The 22,013-nt window shown below is 44.4% G+C and overlaps 1 protein-coding gene across 3 annotated transcripts in view; it reads left to right on the forward strand.

The window, feature by feature from the left end:
- The first annotated feature begins 780 nt into the window (after nt 1-780).
- The window catches only part of per3 (period circadian clock 3), a 47,153-nt gene continuing 25,920 nt past the window's right edge, over nt 781-22,013 (forward strand). For 2 of the 3 annotated variants that reach the window (XR_006031367.1, XM_042090387.1), the window contains exons 1-20: nt 781-1,056; nt 6,962-7,532; nt 8,144-8,209; nt 8,386-8,543; nt 11,077-11,195; nt 11,377-11,578; nt 12,193-12,244; nt 12,491-12,633; nt 12,750-12,828; nt 13,126-13,232; nt 14,078-14,234; nt 15,442-15,550; nt 15,929-16,057; nt 16,555-16,663; nt 16,827-16,962; nt 17,070-17,221; nt 17,325-17,507; nt 18,320-18,574; nt 19,330-20,108; nt 21,283-21,475. Coding sequence is in view for 2 of the 3 variants with exons in the window: in XM_042090387.1 (XP_041946321.1) it covers nt 7,135-7,532; nt 8,144-8,209; nt 8,386-8,543; nt 11,077-11,195; nt 11,377-11,578; nt 12,193-12,244; nt 12,491-12,633; nt 12,750-12,828; nt 13,126-13,232; nt 14,078-14,234; nt 15,442-15,550; nt 15,929-16,057; nt 16,555-16,663; nt 16,827-16,962; nt 17,070-17,221; nt 17,325-17,507; nt 18,320-18,574; nt 19,330-20,108; nt 21,283-21,475 (3,526 nt within the window). In the remaining variant the exon portion in view is untranslated. Of the gene's footprint in view, nt 1,057-6,961; nt 7,533-8,143; nt 8,210-8,385; nt 8,544-11,076; nt 11,196-11,376; nt 11,579-12,192; nt 12,245-12,490; nt 12,634-12,749; nt 12,829-13,125; nt 13,233-14,077; nt 14,235-15,441; nt 15,551-15,928; nt 16,058-16,554; nt 16,664-16,826; nt 16,963-17,069; nt 17,222-17,324; nt 17,508-18,319; nt 18,575-19,329; nt 20,109-20,836; nt 20,905-21,282; nt 21,476-22,013 lie in introns of those variants that run through there. The other variant, XM_042090389.1, reaches the window with a different exon arrangement.

Consider the following 22,013-nt stretch of genomic DNA (forward strand, 5'->3'; position numbering starts at 1 on the left):
TGGTAAAAGAGGAATCTCCCAGGTGTAATATTTTGACTGGGTCACAGAGGCATCATCGACTCCCAGCTTATACAAGAAGACACACATGGGAGAATCTTGCCTTGACACTGGGAGAGACAAACTGCATTGTAAACTTTGAAATTGAACTTTGAAATTGCATTGTAAAATTTGAGTCTCGTTTGAGGTCTGTAGTAAATCTCTAAAACAAATTACAATCAATACACATTAATTTAATATTTTAAAGGCATCCACAGTCCATGAAATATAAGCTCTCCGTGCTCTTGTTCAAGATTCAGCATCCTTCAAGGTCTGCTCAAAGGTCCTCGATTTCATATTTGGACTTGGCAACCCTGGATAAGAAAGTGTTAACTAGCGCCCCATTGAACCCCTGAACCATTTCAAATATTTCGTCCCTCTCCCAATTTTACATCGCCACCAGTCGACGCATAGAGTAGACATGAGTTTCTATGGCTGAAGCTCTAGCCAATGGGGTAGCTAAACTCAGTGCGTGGCCCTGGGTTGGTGGACTGGGAAGGAGGTCAGTATCGTCAACCGCTCAGCCAATCTGCACCGTGAGTAATGGCTGAAAATCCCGCCTAGATCTGGTTGAATCGTTGCTGGAAAACTATCTTTGTTGTGTAACATGGAGATCCACGTGAGAGAGCACCACAGCCGATGAGAGCCGCCTACGTCGTGGTCACGCCCAGAATGCTTGCCTCAACCAATCAATCAGACCCTAGTAAAGTGTGTCAAACAAATCAGGAACGAGTGGGCGCGGTTTAGTCTTTCCAAACTCACGTTGCTTAATGTATCAAGCTCATGATTGAGCTATCGCAACAGTGTTCGAAATTAGGACAAAGAAAACTAAAACAACGTTAGCAAACTTCGCTGTACTTTTAAGCAGTTCTCTGTCTGGACCCGAAGATGAAATATTGTGTTGAACGGGGGAATATCTCTGGCTGAAACATTGTACAACACACGAAGTCTAAAGTGGTGGATAAATCTGTCCCAGGTTCGGTAGCCGATAAGTTTGGCGGCTGGACGCTGATTTTGAAGGTAAAATATTGTTTAATGTTTACTAAATGGTATTTAATTGATACGATGCGCTGACAATAGACCACATATACCTGTACAGTAAATGTTTCTCGTTAGTTGATGGCCAACTCCGTGTTAACAGGCTAGCCAGTTGGCTAACTCGCGGCTTTTAATTTCGTTTTCAATGGGTTTACTAGGTGTTTGGTAATGTCAACGACTGAGCTCTCGATCGTGATTGAAATTATTTTGTGGAATGGTGGTGTGAAACGGGGATGCTGTTTGGTTCCAGGGAAAGTAGCAGCTACCCCGTGTCTGCAACATGTGCAGAAGGTTACTCCGCTTCTTACAGTAATTCCATTGTAGCTAGGCCCGTTAGCCACCGCTAGCTAACGTTAGCCTGGCGCTGGTATGATCCCCCAGGTGTCTACATCACCTGTCATTAATAACTGTTAGCTCAACAAGTTCAACAATTATGTAAGTTTTGTCTCTGCATCCCATATTCAATACTCCGTATCTTAGCATTTATTTATCGGCCTTGATCTATAGGGCGCTATATGCTATGCGACCTGTAGAGCTGGTTGCTGGACGCTGACAAAGGCATACCTGTAGTATCATTGGGTGGGCCAAGGTACTAGTTGGGGTTTACTACAAATAGACCCCGCACCAATGGTTGTCTCTGTGGAGAAAACGTTGTGTGCTCTTAAGCTGTTGGGAGTATGATAACTACAATAACCAAATGCAGCCTTGTTGTGAAAGTGCACTTTTAACAAATTCTTATTCACGGGACTTTAAGTCTTTGAGGTTGTGGTGAAGATTCTCAGTAAAAGGAAAACTTTGCACAACATTGTTGACCACAGATGAAATAAATGAAAGTTGTTAGGCCTACCTATGGTTTCTCAGTCAGCTGTGCTCAGCAGATCATTGCGTGGTACTTCCAGCCAGTGCCATAATAGATGACATAACATCCCAGGGAATCCAGTGAAAAAAGCATTGGGTTTATTGTGCAGGAATTTTCATTTCACAAGTTGGTTTTCTCCTACCTGCAGGTAGTCAATTTAGGTTTCCACTGTGCTGGTTGGTCTGAAATGTAGTAGGTCATTCCCAGGTGTGAACACCTATGGAGGTGGTAGGGGCTAGCCATTGGTGACTTCTTCATTCTGACACTTCTTAAGCCTAGGGCTGTGTATTGGCAAGAATCTGGCTGTACGATGCATATCCCGACGATACACGGGTTACGATTCAGTATATTGCAATGTATTTCAACACTATGTGAAAGGCGATATATTGGGGAAAACTTATATAAAGAAGACACCATCATACGCATACAATATAAGTTAAAAAAGTTTGCTTTAAACATACAATTCAGTACACTGTACACGTTATTGGTATTTTCTTACACCCCTACCTAAGTCTAGTATGTGCTTGCCGAAGTCCTCCATGTGTATTGCCTTGTTGTGCTGTCTGCAGTCATAGACGGTGTCAGATGGCTTGCTTGCGGTGATTCAAGCATCAGTGCCAGGCATTTAACAGTGTACAGTCTGTAGATCCTTCTCTTCCGAGAGAGCTTCTCACAGTCCTGGTCAGATGTGGTTCCCTCAGGTGCTGCTGTTGGCTGAGAAGCTCTCCGTGCTGTCACTGGGTTAACAAGTTCCTGTGCCAGACACAGACACTCTTTGTAGTCACTCTTGTACTTGGCTATAATAATGTTTTTTCTCCTGTGCTGGATGGGTAGATCACAGCATCCATAGGTCAGTAAAAAAACAAGAGCCTCTTTCACCAATCCTTTGAACCATGCTTGAACTGATAATATCCAACCATCTTATCCAGCAAATTGGCACAGTTCATGTGTTTTTGGTTGCCAGAGAGGCATGTTCGCAGTGCCACTGTGGGTTGGTTGCACTTTTGCTTACTTATAGGGCTGGGACAACGCGTCGACGTAATCGATGACGTCGACGCAAAATATGAGCGTCGATTCGTCAAGCATAACGTGTGCTGCTAAATATTTTTAATTTTACACCTTCAGTGTTTTCCATACGTTGACTAATCTGTGGCTGGGCCCCACGAAATCAAAACCGGCCACCACACATTGATGGTCTATGTTGTAGGCCTACTATTTAAATTAAAGATAAGATAAAATAATTTCATTGAGCTGCACTTTTTACTCACAAAGCCTTTCCTCGCCCCGCCCGCTCTCTCTCGTAACGAGCCCGCTGCTCCGCTGCATGTGCATTTAACAAAATAGTCACGATTGTTGAAGGATTGTTGTTGCCACATAGAAGCACTGCATAGAACACAGTGGGCTAAATTGCTATTAAATCCGCTTAGCATCGTGACCATGCTGCGCAAATTTGTTCAAAACTGCTGCATTAAAGTTAAAGTAAACTCTGCTAAGGTCTTATCACAACATAGTTTAGTCTCCTCAATGTACTAAGTTAAGTTACAGTATGCAATCAAGCAGTATCTCAATGCTAACGTTAGAATACTGTTTGGGTGTCAAGTTTAGCATGCTTACTTGCAGCTGCTTGTATTCGTTATGCAGGGCTCATTTTATTGACTGAATGTTTGCAAAATCCCGATGTAAATGGAAAAGTGTTTTCCAAGACTCAAAAGTGCTTTTCCAAAGGAGAAGTACGAACCGTTATTTGAACTAACTACGTATGAATTGCATCCACACATCAGCAGCCTTTTAACTATGGCAACGTTAATTGCAAGGATTCCCACAAGAACGTCTTAAAATGACAGGCACTCAATTAGACATACATACATTACTGAAATTTATTGAATGCTACCTCTGACTAAGAATGCATTACTTTGCACTTGTATAGTCTTTTATTTTGGAATCTTAATAGCAATAAACATATATTGCAATGTTAAAGAATTCATTTTTTTTTTCATTCAGATATGTAAATAAACATGTATAAGTTGCTATTAGTGAATTAATGGGGAGATAATCAATAATCGAATCGAAATCAAATCGGACTGAAAAAATGAATCGTTAGATTAATCGATGCATCGAAAAAATAATCACTAGATTAATCATTTAAAAAATAATCGTTTATCCTAGCCCTACATTTGAGCTTTTGCAAATTGTGAACCGTTCTCACCTCATTTTCCTAGCAGCACTTAAGACTGCAGTTATCAAACCTCTCCTGTTGTGTTTGCTGTCAAATGTGACCGATTGACAATTATTTTCAAAAATATACTTATTTTCACTTACTTCACTGACCCTTTCTCTGTGGGGTCAAGGAGTTCTTGTTTGCTCAGCCAAGCTGGCTTGTTCTGTGTTTTAGTTTTTTTTTTTTGAGTACCTTTCATGAGCAGTGCTCCAGGCATCCAAGAGTCAAATGAACTTTCATATCCTGGAAAAGCTCCACCCCTATTGTCCATGAAAATGGACATATTTAGACCTACAGTAGGATCTGGCAAAATTCAGGATGACCTGTACTAGATTCAGCGTCCCCTCACGTCCTGTCCAGAGTTGGACGTTTCTGAAAAAGCCAGTGGAGCTCTTTGCCATGACCCATCCCTTGATACTCTTTGTTGGATTTAAGAGGAGAGCATAGTGACAGAAGCGGAGTTTTCTCTTGACCTTCACCAAGCTCACATCTATTGTCACAAACCCATCTCATGGCTGGGAATTGACTGTAGTTTAGCAACTTAGTTTCCACCTCATGCACTTCAAGTTCTTTTTTTAGTTACCTGAAAACGCACATTCACAGACGCAAGCATGTAAGTTGCTTTTGATGAATGCGTATAAGCCATTATTTCTTGCCATACTCATTTATTTGTTTGTTTGTTTGTTATGATTATAGTTGTCTGAGAAAGGCACTTATTTTGTCCCCAGTAGTCTCTAGCCTATTCATTGGCAGATAAAGACTGGCCGTGGTGACGTTGCAGCCACAGCTGTACAGTTTACAGGAAACACCTGTAAGGGTGTTGCATCATCAGGCAGGTCAATCTCTATCCATGAATTGGGATGACATTTGGGTGATGGTTAGGCTACCCCCGTTTTCCATTCATCTTGTAATCCCTCAAACAAACTACTAATATAAAGCTATTGCTACTGTTTAAAGCACAACTGAACACAGACTATGGAGAGTGAGTCTAAATGTATGTAGGTCATTTGCTTCACCCACCAGTATTTCGGAAAAACATGATTCATTTCCTCGGTTGTGGGACTTGAAAGTGATGACATTGTCTAAAATGCACGTCACATCCACCTAAAAAGGCAAGCAATGTCCGACTCTGTGTTCTTAATGGATCATCAGGCTATAGGTTACCCCAAAATATGTCTAGTTGAGAAACTTTTGTGCCATATGTATGGTCTGTTTGGTCATGTCAAGCAACAAGTGTCATATACCATAATATCATGACTGTTGCTTATTTGCTGAACATTAAGTTGACAGATGTACTGTGCTTTTTATTAATGTTGAGCATAGCTCTTTGACTTCAACTGGGAAGACAACACCACAGCAGGGGACAAACATGAGTCACCCTGTTCTCCACAAAGACATAAACACACACACAATGCACACAGACAGAGAGACAGACTCATATGTGCACACATACACACACATTCTCCCTCTTCCAGCTCTTTACCATGACTGAGGAGAGAGGAGTAGTGGGAGCCTCCCTGAAGAGAGCAAGTGAACGAGATGCTGTTACATAACACGTCAGCCTGTTTTCCAGCCGGGGGATAAGCACTAAAAGGCTGTTGTTTGAGGATAGTGTTAACTGATATAATCTCTCCTGTCCTCTCTGCCCCCATAAGTTAGGATTCCAGTGTTTCTCACATTGAATTGAATTGTATTTGTGTTGGTAGGTGAAGGGAGGGGAGTTCTGTGTCGGAGTCAATAAAATGAATAGCCTATAGTTATACTTGCCTTGCACGACAAGTCAATATTGACAAGTAGCTGTAACATTATAGTGTGCTAGCCTCGACAACCCAACAGTATTCTATTCTACAGGATTTAATCCCATTTCAATTGTACAACATAGAAAATCATTGTGTGGTGGTCAATTTTGATATTGTAGTGGACCGCCACAAATTCGCAAAATTGTGGCACTTGGCTCCTGTTGACATGACATGGGCTGTCCATCTGCACACGACAGCAGGCCTGAATCTGTCATCATGTCCATTCTTCAGCTGTTGGCCTGCTTGGTGGGGCTCTCAAGCTTTTCTAAACACCTTATGCATATAAAGAAACAATGACCAAAAACCGCAATTACGTTTTGAACTGTGGGTAAAAATCGTTACATCTGTCCTGTGATGTTACTTTCAGTGTTTTCTACGATGCAGGCTTGCATTTGACACTGTTATTTGTACACGTTGTAACTATAGAAATCACAGCATGTAAATGGGAAAATGTTGGAATTCTATTCTAAGTTACTACTTGGAGGTGTAGGCTAATGAAGCCGGCCACTTCGAGGCACTTGTGCTAAGCTAGGCTAGCGGTGGGTGCGTTAGACCGAGTAAATACACGCACGGAGATGAGAAGGGTGTATTGACTTATCGAACTCTGGGGAATACGGTGAATAAGCTAGGTCCCAAAATGTCGGCGTGTTCCTTTAAGCAAGTTATAAAGCAAAACATGTGACTCTTGCAGATTCTGACTGAAGTTAGCCGACCATTTATAGGTCCACTTCATTTTCTAAGTCTATCAGTTCCCTGATTAAACTTGTTGCTGTTGCCAAAATTGGCAACTTTTTGAGTCATATTATACCATAAAAAATTTATGTTATTACTCATTCTAGTGTCCATGTCATCTGACATGAAAAATACAAAACACATAAAGCAAATAAACACATTTAAGCATAAGTAACCACTTTATGTTCATTGTCAGATGTTCATGGTCAGTTCCATAACCAAGGATCCAATGCTAGTCACGGTTACTAACCAGGCAAACCATCTGATCTGTGTGTGCAGTGACGGGATCATTCCCATGCAGAATCACCCTCCCAGATCCTTAGCAGCAGTGACCATGGAGCTTCACATAGACCGACAGTAGGAGGAGGCCACAGACCACACCAGCAGAGGCCGTCACCCAGCCGGACAGCCACAGGAACAGGCGAGAGGGAGGGAGGGAGTGAGTGAGTGAGATGAGCGGAGAGAAGGAGGGTGGCGGGGCCAGAGACGGCGAAGGTGACTCTGCCCCGGCGGACGAAGAACAGCAAGAGGTCGAGCGCGAGGAGCACTCGGGCTCTGAGAAGGAGGAGGTGAGTGAGAGCAGCGGTGCGCCGAGAAGCGATGACCAGAGAGGGGTCACGGTAGCCAAGATGACGGCGCCCCCCACCGACGGAGAGCAGGGCCAGAGTGACGTGTCCGGCGGGGAGCAGGGTCAGGATGATGTGGAAATGAACACCTGCCATGACTCCAACAGCGGGAACGAGGCCAGTGCCGACGGGGCCAAGAAGGGCGGAGGTGGCGCGAAGAAGGCCGGGAGATCCAAACACCATCACAGCCACAGCAGCACCACGGGCTCCAGCAGCTCCAAGAGGTGAGGGTACACCTGCAAGGGTAGTTATTGTGGTGCTATGGGGGTTGCTAGGTTAAAATAGTAGATACCAGAATCATGTTGGTTGCTATGGTGGTTTTCTGTGCCTGAAACTGGAGTGGATGAAGGCCAAAACCCATAAAAAAATCTCTGTTTTTGAAAATACCCGGCTCTGTGTGTATATGATTTACAAAACTGAAAAGTACATAGCAGCCTTGTCCTTTTGAAGACCTACAATACAAAGTTTGAATGAAGTTTAAGTTAAACTGTTTAAGTTAAAACAAAACCAACAAAAATTGATCAGCGGTATAATAATAATTATACATGCACTGTAACAAGATGGATTCCTTACCAAGACAGAAGCTGATGTCATTCACTTTCTCCTGGAGATCTACTCTACGTTCCTCTCAGTGTCTGATTGATGAAAATGTCATAATGCTGCTTCAAGCAGAAGAAAAAAACTAAAAGACTGTGTCTTCCAAAGATCAGTTTTACTGACGAATGTCTGGTTAAGCTCACTGTCTGGTCTGTAAAAACACAAGTGGGGGAAACTCTTATCTTATTGTTGTTTTTTTCTAGTGTCTCACACCCTTCTATCTCTTCTGTCTTTACAGCTCCAAGTCTGCCACAAGATCATCCTTCTGTGGGAGTAGCCAACACACAGAGACCAGTGGAGGAAGGTGAAAACACACACACACACCTAGTTCCCCGTATTACTCATGTAGCTCTCAGCAAAAAAAGCTGTGTTTCTGCTTTACCTTAACTGAGCTGTTTGAAAGGTGTGCCTTTCTGCCATCATGAAGTAACTGTGTGTGTGTGTGTGTGTGTGTGTGTGTGTGTGTGTGTGTGTGTGTAGTGAGCCCACAGAGCCTGGGCGCGAACAAAAACACAAAGAGATGATGCAGACGGTCCAGGAGATGAAGAAGAGGATTCCCTCGGAGAGGAGGAGCCGCAGTAAACCCAGCACGGTGGAAGCACTCCTCTACGCCCTCAACTGCGTCAAACAAGTACAAGGTAAAATAACTGGTCCGCTCAGTGACAAAATCAGTTACTTTACTTTTACCGTTGCTTTTACCGTTGCTTATTTATAGTCTATCTGTTCCCTAACACAAGACTTCTCAAACATTTACTCTTGTGTAGAAATTAACTTTTGTTGACTGGGTATTTAGTGTTCATACACGGCATGACTATCATGAGTAATGTATTAATAAAAGCTCGCTACTTCCTCCCCCTCCCTCCCGTGCAATTGAAACTCTCCTAAACGCGCATCTCATCTGTGATTTGCTGGAACAGTTTGTTATGTTTTTATGGGCTAGGTTTGCCCAGGTGGTTTTTGTTGCCGTTTTTGGAGCCTGGGCTGTCCACAGAGATCATGTTTTGTTTTTACAGTGTATTCAGGACACAGACAGCTAGCGGTTGGTTAGGGGATGTTTGCAGTAAGTGACATAAAATGTTTTGGCCTAAAAAACGTGTGGCATCGCTTGGAGCACCTTTTAATTAATAATTAAAAGATACAAAGACTATTTACAAAACTAGGCTGATGAAGCAGTCTCTGTTGTGTCTGTGAAGCCTCACAAATTAACTCTTGACCTTCAGCAGGGGAATGTTTAAGTTATTTGTTATGTGCCAAGGCTGCTCTGACAGTCACACTCAACTGAAAGGGGTTACTTGACCTATAAAGGATTCAAGGATTTATATTTGTTGCATACATAGAGATACTGTTGTAAATCATAAAGAGCAAATCAGAAGATTCTTGGCAAAAATGTAAATAGGAACAAGACAAATTGGAGATAAATTAGTCAGTGAAGTAAACATCTTTTTTTTTTTCATCTACACTTCCCATCTCCGTGGAAATGACAGTATTTGTCTGAGGATATAATTGAACTTGAGCAGACTCACCATTTAAGTACTGATTATTTAGTTATGAAGCATAGAAGCAGGCATGGAAGTGATTTCCATAGGCTACAGACCATACACCCCCTTAATTCAACACTGCTCTTGAGAAGGTTAATGTCATAACATGATATGCACCCCAAACAGACAACAACCACAATGAGGTGGTGATGCCAATAATAATTGCTAATTTGTTAGCACGGCACAAGGCACAATCAAGCATAAATGGGTTGAGGAATTAGTAGTGCTTTTGGACCATGACGAAGGCTGACTTGAAATTAGAGTTGAGTTTGTACAAGCACTGCACTAGTATTAAATTAGCAAATTGATTTTGCGTCATAATTAATAATTTCCACGCTTTGCGCAGTATACAAATCAGACAGCCATATGTTAGTGGCGAGACCCCAAAACAAAGACGGAAAGGGAACGGCTGAAGGACAGAGAGGGAGTGTAATAGTAGTGACTCAGCAGATATGGCTAGATGATGCGTAGGGAAGAGGAAGTTCAATAGATGGAGAAAGTGAGCAGTAGGAAATACAGAAGCATGAGGATCTCCGGGAGGAAGGGAGAGATGGTAGTGCTACTTGCACTGAGATATTAAAGGTGCTCTAAGCGATGCCACACGTTTTTTTAGGCTAAAACATTTGTTGTCACTTACAGAAAACATCACTCACCATCCGCTAGCTGCCTGTGTCCTGAATACACTGTAAAAAATGCACAAGAAACAAGTAGAGTTGGGTTGGGCTGAAAGAGCAGTGCAGAGTTGGACTCCCTTGGGCTGAGCAGCATGTGGTGTACATAATCTCACTTGGACTCTTCAATGTCTAGAAGTTATGCAATAAGCTGGATCAACCTTCCCATACCTCTCTCTCTCTCTCTCTCTCTCTCTCTCTCTCTCTCTCTCTCTCTCTCTCTCTCTCTCTCTCTCTCTCTCTCTCTCTCTCTCTGGTGGTACTCTGGGGAATATCCCAGAGAGAGAGAGAGAGACAGCCTGTGTGATTCCTGAAAGCATTAGCTGCCTCCCCCATGTTAATTCAGTTCACTAGTCTACTTTATTTTCTGACCCTGTCCTGCATACCTATTGTATGTTTTGACATTTAATTACACAGTTCAGTTGCTTTACACATTATCCAACCATGTTTTAATTTTTCTTTATTTTTAATGCAGACCTGTAATGTGGTTAAGAGAGGGATGTACTGCAACATTATGACTGTACAATACCATCTTCTTGTGGCATTGCTACATTGCCCTCTTTTTTCATGGGCCTTTAGACAAAAGCAGTTGAATGAAAGATAAACAAGATAGCTGAATCCAGCAGAGCAGTTCCAGACTGCAATGAGTGCAGGACTGATAGAACCATGGTGACTGTTCTGTAGTGCTATATCTGGTTAAACTTACTCATGGGTACATTGTATACAGTACATATAATGCAAAGTAAGTAATCATTTCAATCAAATTTAATCATCTGGGAGGAGAGAACTTCAAGTGTCCCATGCTCTGTGGCTTGATGGAAGTTCTACCTATAAGCTTTTCAGGATTGACCCCTCTGAATTTTGCCCACTGACTTCTTATAGATGTTGGCCAGCCTGTACCACTACTTTCCAAATTGCTTCATATGACTGTTGATTGTATGTTTCTCTGGTGTCCCCTGCAGCTAACAGTGAGTATTACAAGCTGCTGATGAGTCACAGTCAGAAAGAGCGCTGTGACGCCACCGTGTGTTTGCTGGAGGAACTGGACAGCATTACCTCAGAGCATGCACTGAAAAATACGGTAGGTGTCTGCCCCTCCAAAGTGCACACATGGGGCATATTGTTTGCCTCTGAAAATAATATATTTTCTAAAATCACTACTCCAGTACCATGTAACTGCTGGATGTAGTTTGTGGTCACACCATTTGAACTATGTGTGTGTGTGTGTGTGTGTGTGTGTGTGTGTGTGTGTGTTTGAGCAGGATTCGTTCGTGGTGGTGTTCTCCCTGACCACTGGTCGGGTGGTGTACGCCTCAGAGCAGGCATCCAGCATCCTCAACTGCAAGCGCCGCTTCCTGGAGTCGGCCAAGTTTGTGGAGCTGCTCTACCACCAGGACGTCAACGTCTTCTACTCCCACACGGCACAGCCCCACCTGCCCCCCTGGAACGTGGGCTCAGATAGCAGTAAGTAGGGGAGAGAGACAGTTTGAGAGAGAGAGACAGTTATGTTTGACCTTCTTGTACATGATTTTTTGAGAGGGGCTGTGTAATCTGTTCTACTGTAGTGCTGGAATACTGCCAGCTACACAGAATGGCTCTGAATTTCTATAAGTGACAAATGATTTTTAACTGCTTTTAGTACATGTCAATAATTAGGGGTGTAATGGTACACAAAAATCACGATTCGGTGTGTACCTCGGTTTTGAAGTCACAGTTAATTCTCGGTACGGTAAGCCTGTAGGTTCATATTAATATTGCTAATGCACAACGGGAATAGTAAGGTGTCAAATGTTTTTTGACGCTAATTGACTAAACTGACATATGGTCCGCCACTTAATATGTTTTGGAACCTCGATTTTAAAACGTGGCCTGCCCACAAAAAAACGAATACTTGTACCGTTACACCCCTATTAATGATTGAAGACAACACACACTGATATTTCTGCATTTGGTCAAAGATGCAATTTTGTTTGACTGTGCCCGATTTTATGAAGTGACCAATGATCTTTAAATGCTTTTAGTGCATGATGATGATGATTTAGAAAAACACACACTGATATTTCTGCATTTGGTCGTAGATGCAATTTTGTATGAATGTGCCCAAGTGAAGTCCTTCTTCTGCAGAATCAGGTAAGACTAATGAAATGTCTGCATTATTTCAAGCCAGCCCAGGTTCTGATTAACATCTCTCTGTGATATTTGCCAATGGACTTAGAGCTTTGTAAGAGGATATACAGTAGTGTATGTCCATATATATTTGAACCAGTCATCTGGTTCTAAATGAGACCTAGTTATAGTTAGGCTAGATTTTTAATACAGTTTTGCTGTTGTGTGAATCCATTAATTAATCATATTGCGTTTTTACGTGTTTTGCAGAGGGGGTAAAGATCGTGACGGGGAGATGCGTTACAACCCATTCCGCATCACTCCGTACCTGTTGAAGGTGCAGGGCCTGGACGAGACTGAGCAGCAGCCCTGTTGCCTGGCACTCGCTGAGCGCATCATCTCAGGATACGAGGGTATGGTCCACCAGCCATATCCATAGTCATGTGATTGATCTGAGACCTTATTCCTTTTTGGCTGACACCAGCAGCTGTATTTAAAGAGATGCTTGTGTGTGTGTTTTTCCAACTAGCTCCTCGAATCCCTATGGACAAGCGTATCTTTACCACCACACATTCCCCAGGTTGCGTTTTCTTGGAGGTGGATGACCGGTCAGTGGCCAACAGAGGCACTTTCAAAATCACAATCTCTTCTTTCTTTCTTTCTTTCTTTGTCCCTGTCTAGCTGTTATTCTCTGTATGTTAGGGGTGTGTGAAAGCCTCATACAGACACATATAATTTGTCTAATTGCTGTCTTCATAGTGTTCACCCAAGCTGTAGCATTTGGCAGACTTTAAATGTCAACTTTTTAGGTTTCAATCAACAATGAAACTAGACTACAGCGTTGTCTTGTAATAATCTTAATCTTTGTATCTTTCCTTGTCCGTGTGTGTTTGTATGTTCTATAGTGCTGTGCCTTTGCTTGGATACCTCCCTCAGGACCTGATTGGCACGTCCTTGTTGTCTTGTCTTCACCCTGAAGACCGTGCACTGATGCCAGCCATGCACCGCAAGAGTATGTCTGACCTACATTACTTCACAGATTACTGCTCCTCTTGATGTCACAGATGTGACCTCTCTGTCAGTGCACTGAACTAGTCATGGCCTCATCACAAATAGCATCTAACACACAATCTTATTGCCATCAGATTAGGACCATTGGCTCTCTCAAAGATCAGTCACTAGCTGCTTTTAGATACTCCGCAGTATATGCGGAGCTTTGTCAAACGGAGGTCCTTCAGGGTGATTCAGATATGATGCTAACATTATGCGGTCATGTGTGAACGACACCGACACACATGAACTGTTGGAAATACTAGGAGGGGAGTAGTGTAACAGCTGGCTAAGTTCGGAATTCCAAATGGCCGGTTATGTTGTTCAGATATACGGCCCATCCGCAGAACATGCAGACTTACACGTAGGTCTGAAAGCAGCTACTGTCACAGGTGGTTGTTGTTATGGCTCCAACACCTTTTTCCTCACTCCATGCCATCAGATTTCTCTGCCACCCATAGGACTGCGTTTTCACACCTCACATCCTTTTGTCTTGTAGTTTTCAGTAGATTTCTCTTACTACTCACAGCGTACATGTTGTACGTCCTCTCAGATTGCAGCTGGCATGCACAGTTGATTGAATCACAGCTTATGGCCTTGTCGATGAGTCACAAAGCGGACGCTACTGTAACATCCTGTTGACGTATTCAACTGCATCTTTTATCTCAAAAATGGATTATAACGATATCGTCATTATGTCGAGTTCACAGTCTAATCTATGCGGTCATTCCAATCCATTAATTCATTTCAATCCATTATCTCTCAATATAATATATCTCAATATATTATCATTCCCCCCTCTCTCAGTTCTCAAGTACGCTGGTCAGCCCCCCTTTGAGCACTCCCCTCTCCGCTTTCGCTGTCAGAACGGGGACTATGTGACACTGGACACCAGCTGGTCCAGCTTCATTAATCCATGGAGCCGCAAGGTGGCTTTCATCATCGGGAGGCATAAAGTGCGCACGTAAGTGCTTACACACCCACGCACTTTAGTTCTTTATTTGGATTGACAAGTAGGGTAAGTATCATGACAAGATTTAAATTTAGCTGAAATGGTGTCCAACAGACACACACACACACACACACACACACGTGTCTGTCTTACTGACAACACTTATAACTGAATTATCCTCTAATTCAGGCAGCACATTTGCACACCTCTGCAGAGTCCAAATTTCCCTCACGGGATCAAAAGAGTGTATATACTGTATACTTATACTTATGCTTGAGAATTAGACTTTACTAAGGGAGGCAGTGTGCACATGTTCTCCACAATGTCACCTCCCCCTATTAGTCATGTACATTGAACTAGCACTGGGTGAGTCATTGGGGCACCAGACACTGATAGACCCCTTTCACATTGCTTAGATCTGTTTACTCGCATAGAGCTGCAAACTGCTGTTAGCTTGCAATTTTGCCCATATTTGCACTTACTCTCTCAGTATGGAATGTTTTTTGTGACAAAATGAAGTAAATAAATGAAATACATGAATTAAATAAATAAATTAAATATAAATATGATCTGAGCTGTTTGTTTTGTTTGTTTGTTTGTTTATTTATTTATTTATTTATTTATTTATTTATTTATTTAATGATTTTACAAATAAATTGACATTGACATTGCACGGTCTTGCAGACCTATGTGTTGTCAGAAATGGAATACTGTGTTTTACCCTGTCTGCAGGTGCTAGTAGCTTTTTAAGGGAACCTAAACTACAGACTAATGCAGTTTGAGAATGAAATTAATTTTTATATTCAGTTTTCATATTAGTTTCCACTTTTTCACAGCCTTTGTTCACAGTTCAGTAACTCACAGGACCTCAGAGATGTACCCGATATTATCAGAGCCACCAGACCTTACTTTTTCCATTTCTTCCAGGTTGTGGTTGGCTGGGTTTCATGTCCGTCATCAGGTCCTTCGTTTAAAAATGATCATTGGTTTGGTCAGTAATAGTCAGTGTTTGATGGACCTTATGTGGAAGGTCAAAAGCTGAATTGTCAGTCTAGGTCACAATTGCTGTGGACCATTGTTTTTTTGGGGGAGGGGAAGGGGGCTATAATTCACTCGTGCATTATTGCTCAAATTAACCCATAGCAATAGTTTTTTTTATCACCACACACAGACACAGACAGACAGACCCTCTCAAATGTCACTTGGTTTTCCCCCACAGTAGTCCACTGAATGAGGACGTGTTTGCTGAGCGCTGCAAGTCCGAGATGCCAGTTATCTGTGAGGACATCAAAGTGCTTCAGGCAGTCATATACAAGCTGTTTTTACAGGTAATTCAGGAACAAACACACACACACACACACACACACACACACCAGGGTTGTGCACAATTCCTGCTTCCTGTTTGCTACCTCAATTGAAATGCAAGTGAAATTCAAATTGAATTGGAATTTAAGAGCCAATTTCAATTCAATTCTGGAATTTTGCACAAGACAAACACACACACATCAAATATATACAGTAGACATTTGTACAAATGCATACAGGTGCACACAGACTTGCCGCTAAGATACACACAGGTGCATACACCTGCAGACATACACGCGCACACACACACACAAACACACACACACACACACACGGACACGCACGCATCAGCATACCCATAACCCTCTGATATTCCTAATCCTTTCTGCTGTTGTCCACAGCCCGTGCACAACAACGGCTCCAGTGGCTACGGCAGCCTGGGTAGCAACGGCTCCCACGAGCACTACAAGAGCGTGGCGTCGTCCAGCGACAGTAACGGCAACCTGTGGGAGGACTCCCACCGCGAACCGGTAAGCGCCGCATCGAACCGCCAGCAGGCCGTTCTTTCCCTCACCTCACTGTATTGATCCAGTCTCCAGATGTCTCATCTTCTCAGCTCAGTGTGCACGGCTTTCTCTCGCTTGCTTTGTCTCTCTGTAATGTCACTTGTCTTTCCCATTCACCTCTCTCTCTCTCTCTCTCTCGCTCTCTCTCGCTCTCTCTCTCTCTCTCTCTCTCGCTCTCGCTCTTGCTCTCTCTCTTCTGAACCTCTTAAAGTAATCTTTCCAAGCCTATTTCTTGTTTAAAATTCTATAGCTGATGTTTTTAGTAAGGTCCCACCTTTGAAGGTTTTAGAATATCTTATTAGCATAGATTTTAAAAAATATATTTAAGTTTCTGTAACACACAGTGCTCTGGCCATTAAATAGCCTTAGTTGCGGAAATGGCCTTAAATTAAACAAACAAACAAACTATTTCTTGTTTTGTTAATCTCAAATAACTGACATATCTGTGGCTGTGTGTGTAGATGACACTACAGCAGATTTGTGCCGACGTCAATAAGGTGAAGAACTGGGGCCGGCAGGCTTACCTGGACTCCCGCAGTAAACTAACTCCCCTGGGGAAACCGGCCATAGGTGAGTTACCGGCAGCCCCAGACTCGGACTGTGATCTGTAACAACCCCAATGGTCTTGTCAGCCAAAAGATTCCATATGGTTGAAAGTAGCCAGTCAACCTGTCATATCATCTTTGTTGTCCTTTCTAACCCATCTGGTTTCCTGTCATTGTCATTCTCCCAGAACCACGGGTGCCCCACACTCCAGCTGCCCAGAACACTGGGGTCAGAGGTCATGTGGAGCAGTCTCTGGAAGAATCCAGGAAGCAGCCACACATTCCGTCCTACCAGCAAATAAACTGTGTGGACAGCATTATTAGGTGTGTGTACTTTTCCAGTGTTCAGTTCTCTAGTCAATACACCCCTCCACTATTATGATCATCATCATATCCTGTAATGTTCATGTATGAAATGATGTGTCCCCCAGGTACTTGGAGAGCTGTACGACGCCGGGGCTGAAGAGGAAGAGTGAGTCACACTCTTTGGCGACCTCCTCCTCCTCCTCCTCCTCTTCCTCCTCCTCGTCTGAAGAAGACAAAGCTCTCACTGCTCCATCAGAGGACGTGACCAACCCCAATGGTGAGTGTCAGCCAAGGGCTCTGTTCACAACGACAACAACAGCAGCATCAGCAGCCCCCCGGCAGTAATAGTATTTGTAGTAATTAGGCTTTTCCTTTCTTAGCGGGGACCCTTGACAGCCAGGTGTCAGCAGTCTCGGCGGTGACTGTGGCCCACACCACTGCAGCAGTGGTCGGGGCTCCGCTGACGGACATCGACCTCTCCACCAAGGCCATGAGCGTGGTGTCCGTCACCAGCCAGTGCAGCTACAGCAGCACCATCGTACACGTGCCCCAGCCCGAGTCAGGTGAGCCTCACATCAACACCTCTATTCCTCACATATAGTTCAAATAATAATAATAATAATAATAATAATAATAATAATAAATTTTATTTAAAGCGCCTTTCATGACACCCAACAAAAAAGATTGTTAAAATCTCATAAAAATAAGTCAGTCAGTCAGTCTATAAGCCGTCTTGAAGAGATGTTTTAAAGGTTGTATCAGCGATAGCGGGGATACGTCAGTTCTGTTGATGTTCAAACAAAACAGAGAGCTAGCTCGCTAGTCCCTCCCCCTCCCTCCTGTGCAATTAAAACTCTCCTAAATGCGCATCTCTTCGGTTATTGGTTGAAATGCTTTATTTTGCCTTTGAGTGGGTTGCCAACCCTTGTTGGTAGCAATTGTTTTTGTGTACAGGTCTCGGAGCCTAGGCTGCCTACAGAGACGCTTCTTTTTTTTTTTTGACGGCCTGCTTATGGGGCAGACAGTTAACGGATTGTTGGGAAAGATTAGATGAATGTGATGATTTATGTTTGGGCCTTTTTGGGGCGTGCAATCGCTGATAGAACCTTTAAGTCTGCTTTTAAAGTCAGTAATTGAGTCACAGTGTCTGATGTAGTCTGGCAGTGAATTCCACAGCTTGGGGGTGATGTAGCTGAAAGCTAAAATGCACTAAATCATCTCAAAATTTGGAAATGTAGAAATCATCACAGGTTTTATTGTTTCAGCTAAACTACTGAAATGTTGGTCCCTGTGGTTTCTTAGCCTTTTGCAGAGCAAACTGTGTGCAAACTCAACCCAAGTGTTCAAACTGCTGTCTGACTCTCCTGTCCCTCAGAGGTGACCGCCCTGGAGGACGCCCCGATGGGCAGCGAGCCCACGGACCAGACCCCGGCGCCGGCGCGACCCACCCCAAGCTCCGCAGCGGCTGAAGAGTTCCGCATGGTGGGCCTGACCAAGGAGGTCCTGTCGGCGCACACGCAGAAGGAGGAGCACGAGTACGTGGACCGCTTCCGCCACCGTATCCTGCAGAGCCCCTACAGCTCCTATCTGCAGCAGGACACCGGCAGCCTGGCGCACTCCCACCACAGAGGTACGGCCCCCCCGCAAAGCGGGATACACAGCAGAGTACACCCTGAGTATGCATAGGGCCCGTGTAGAACACAGGCAAGATACACAGCAGAGTATGCATAGGGCCCGTGTAGAACACAGGCAGGATTTTGTTCACATTCACAACAGCCAATTGTATCGGACGTCAAAAAGGAAGTATATCTCAAGCTTATGAGTGGGGGGACAGTGGGAGAAGGGATGATGACAAGTGTAGTGGGATGAGTGTGTCATTGTTAATCTAATCTAGAAGGTGCTTTGTTTTTGTTGTGTAAAGGAAAAAGTGTGATGTATGTATTATTGCTGCATGTGTTTTTTGACATTTGTAATGGGGTTTGTGTGCACATGGTATGAAAGGTGGTTTGAATTGTGTCGAGCGTTGCAACGTCCACATACAACATTCGGTTATTTAGTGAAAGTCAGTCGGTCACTTGGTTATTTAAAATGGCACAAACACTTGTGTGGTGTGTAGAGTGATGAAGTGAATCAACAAAGGCCTTGTTTACAACTTCATCCTGGTTCAGTAAGGTCAGAGCTAGACTCCAAGCCAGGGATTAGGTCTGGCATTGGGCCTTTTGACGGAGTCATTCAATGGCAAAATTACACTACCAAGCTAGTGTACACTTTGGTTTGATCCATTTACAATTAAGGAGCCTTCTGCATTACCCTATAAATAGATGGCATGGAGAATAGCTGGTCTCTTGACATCTCTCTCTGTCTGTCCTTCTGTCCTCCCTGCAGGTGATTATGTCATGCAGCCAGTGAGCGCGGGCGGCTTTAAGTCCAAGTCGGGCAAGCCCAAACACAAGCGCCCCAAGCCGCAGGACTCGTCCGACAGCCACGGCTCCACGCCGCGGCCGTCGCGACGGCCCCCCAACCCGCCGCACTCCTCCTGGCCCTCGTCCGAGTCGTCCCACCCGCAGCACGCCGCCGCCGGGGGCTACCCCATGCCCCCTCCTCTAGTGATGCCCCTCCAGCCGTCGGGGCCCTTCTACAGCGCGGAGGGGGATCAGATGGGGGGCCCCAAGCAAGGCGACGTACCGGTGGGCGCCATACCCATGATGCCGCAGCCCGACCCGGCCTTCCAGCAGATGCAGCAGACGGCGCAGGGCCTCAACCCATACATGACGCCAGTCATGGCCGTCATCCTGCCCAACTTCCCCACCTACCCGCCAGGCTACCCGATGTTCCAGCAGGCCCAGCCCCTGGCTCCCTTCAACATGGCCGCCTACGCCCCCATGGCCCCCACACTCTTCTCCCCCAACACCCTGGTCAACCAGCAGCAGCAGCAGCCACCGCTGGGCATCCCCGTGCCTCCCGTGCCCCCCGTGCCCAGCTCGCCGCAGCCCTGGCTGGGGGAGGAGGATCTAGACGAGGCGCAGCCGCCCGCACTCTTCTCCAGCTCACGCTCCAGCTCGCCGCTGCAGCTCAACCTGCTGCAGGAGGAGCTGCCCAAGCCCGCCGAGCCCCAGAGCAGCACGGGACGCCCCGAGAGCCTCCACGAACAGCACAACAAAGGGGTACGCACGCCCCCACGCCAGCCGTCTTCACCTCTTGTTTTGCCTCCTCCGCTCTCAGGATGCATTCTCCCCCTACACATGCCACAAACCAGTGGAACATGCATTATACATCCCAGTGTATCTGGGAGTTTGTAGTAATCAATGGTAACACTGCAAGGGTTGTTTTTTTTTCCTCCTTTTCATGTGTACCAGTGTACGTGGAGAAGAGTGCATGAATAATTTGTGAGGTGCTTGAGAAAACCTGCCTTGCATATAAATACAGGCTCTTGCCTAAGCATTGGGTGGAGTGACAAACGGCTCTTTCACAGTGACTTCCTTCCTGTGATCTTATATGTTAACCAGCCCTGTACACTATGCAGGGCTTCTTCGTTTTGCATTTATTGGATATAACTCAATAGTAAAATAATACATTTAGTTCACCCATAAGTGAAAGAAGCCATCAGGTGGCATTTCACATTGAACAGGCCTTCCTGGGCTACCTTGGTAGTTAGCATTTGGCTTTTAATAGAAAAGTCCTGTTTCACACAGGACTTTTCACAGGTGTCAGTGTCCTTTTATGCGTAATTATTCAGCCCTACGCCATGGCCAAATGATGAAATATGGACTGTGAAAAGTGATATGTATTTTTTTATGACCATGTCTTTTATTTAAAATGTGACCAGTATTGTTTATTTTTAAAAGGTCTATCAGGGATGCCCTGTAAAAATACAGTCTTTGTTCCCTTCCAGTCTAGTGCATCTCTGGGGTAGTTAGCCCAAGTGTTGTGCTGGTCTTTGACTTCACGGTGTGGCTAAAGGTAAATGGTTGGAATAGACGTATTTCAGTTTGAACAGACGATGGCAGTTTGAACAGTAATGCCTTAAAGAGAATGTGTGTTTTTTTAAGCACATGTTTACTCACTACTGCTAGTTCTGACTTAAGTGTTAGAGTGTATAACATTTAAAGTTTGAAGAAATAATCCAAGGCTGTAACTGCCTCAAAAAACTAACTTTGGCATCAATCCCAGTGGCACTGATAAAAGACCAGGGGCCGGTGTCCCGATAACGTTGACTTTTACATTCGTAGAAAAGTACCTTTTGGGAAATACGTGACTTAAGGTAGAGGTTACGAACTATGTAGCGTTAAGAAGGCTTCGGGAAATCAGCCCCTAATGACTAACTCTGTGCGTCCACAGGAGGATGCCCCCAGTGAGTCCGGGAATCAGGACGCTCTGTCCACCTCCAGTGAGCTGCTGGACCTGCTGATGCAAGAGGACGCTCGCTCGGGAACCGGCTCCAATGCCTCCGGCAGCGGCTCCGGGGAGTCGGGCGGCTCACTCGGCTCCGGCTCGGGTTCGGGATCCAACGGCACCTCCACCAGCCACACAGGTACCATAGCGACACCCAAACGGGCCTCAGACACAGCTGCATACCATCAGCTTTTTAGACCGTGGGCCAAAACTGTAATTGCATTGTCTGTATGTGTATACTCATATACTCACAAATAGCCCAAACTGCTGAATGTTGCAGATGACCTAGCTTCTCAAGGGAAAAGGTGGGGAAAATACACCTGTTCCGTGTTTTAGGTCACTGGAGAGTCTCATTACGATTTGTGAGCCGTAGTGTTGTTCTACCCGAGGGGGCCTGCTTTTCATCAGCTGCGCCAGAGAAAAACCCTTGAAACATAAATAGCCTTTAGATAATTAAAAAAACTTCTTTGGTGTCTCATAACCCAAATGTCTTGAAACAATAATAGCTGGTGGGTAATATTTTTTAAGAACTAAGCTATGTCAGTGGGAGGTTCTTTTTTTTATTATCTATGTGGAGGGCACACTGGGGGATGTTAGTGGAGCTGTGTCTATGTAATTAGCTTTCTTGCTTTATCAGAGGGCTAGTGGAAACGGGGTGATAACGTGTCGTGTGCCTC

The sequence above is a fragment of the Alosa sapidissima genome, chromosome 4, assembly GCF_018492685.1.
Source record: "Alosa sapidissima isolate fAloSap1 chromosome 4, fAloSap1.pri, whole genome shotgun sequence".
NCBI lineage: Eukaryota > Metazoa > Chordata > Actinopteri > Clupeiformes > Clupeidae > Alosa > Alosa sapidissima.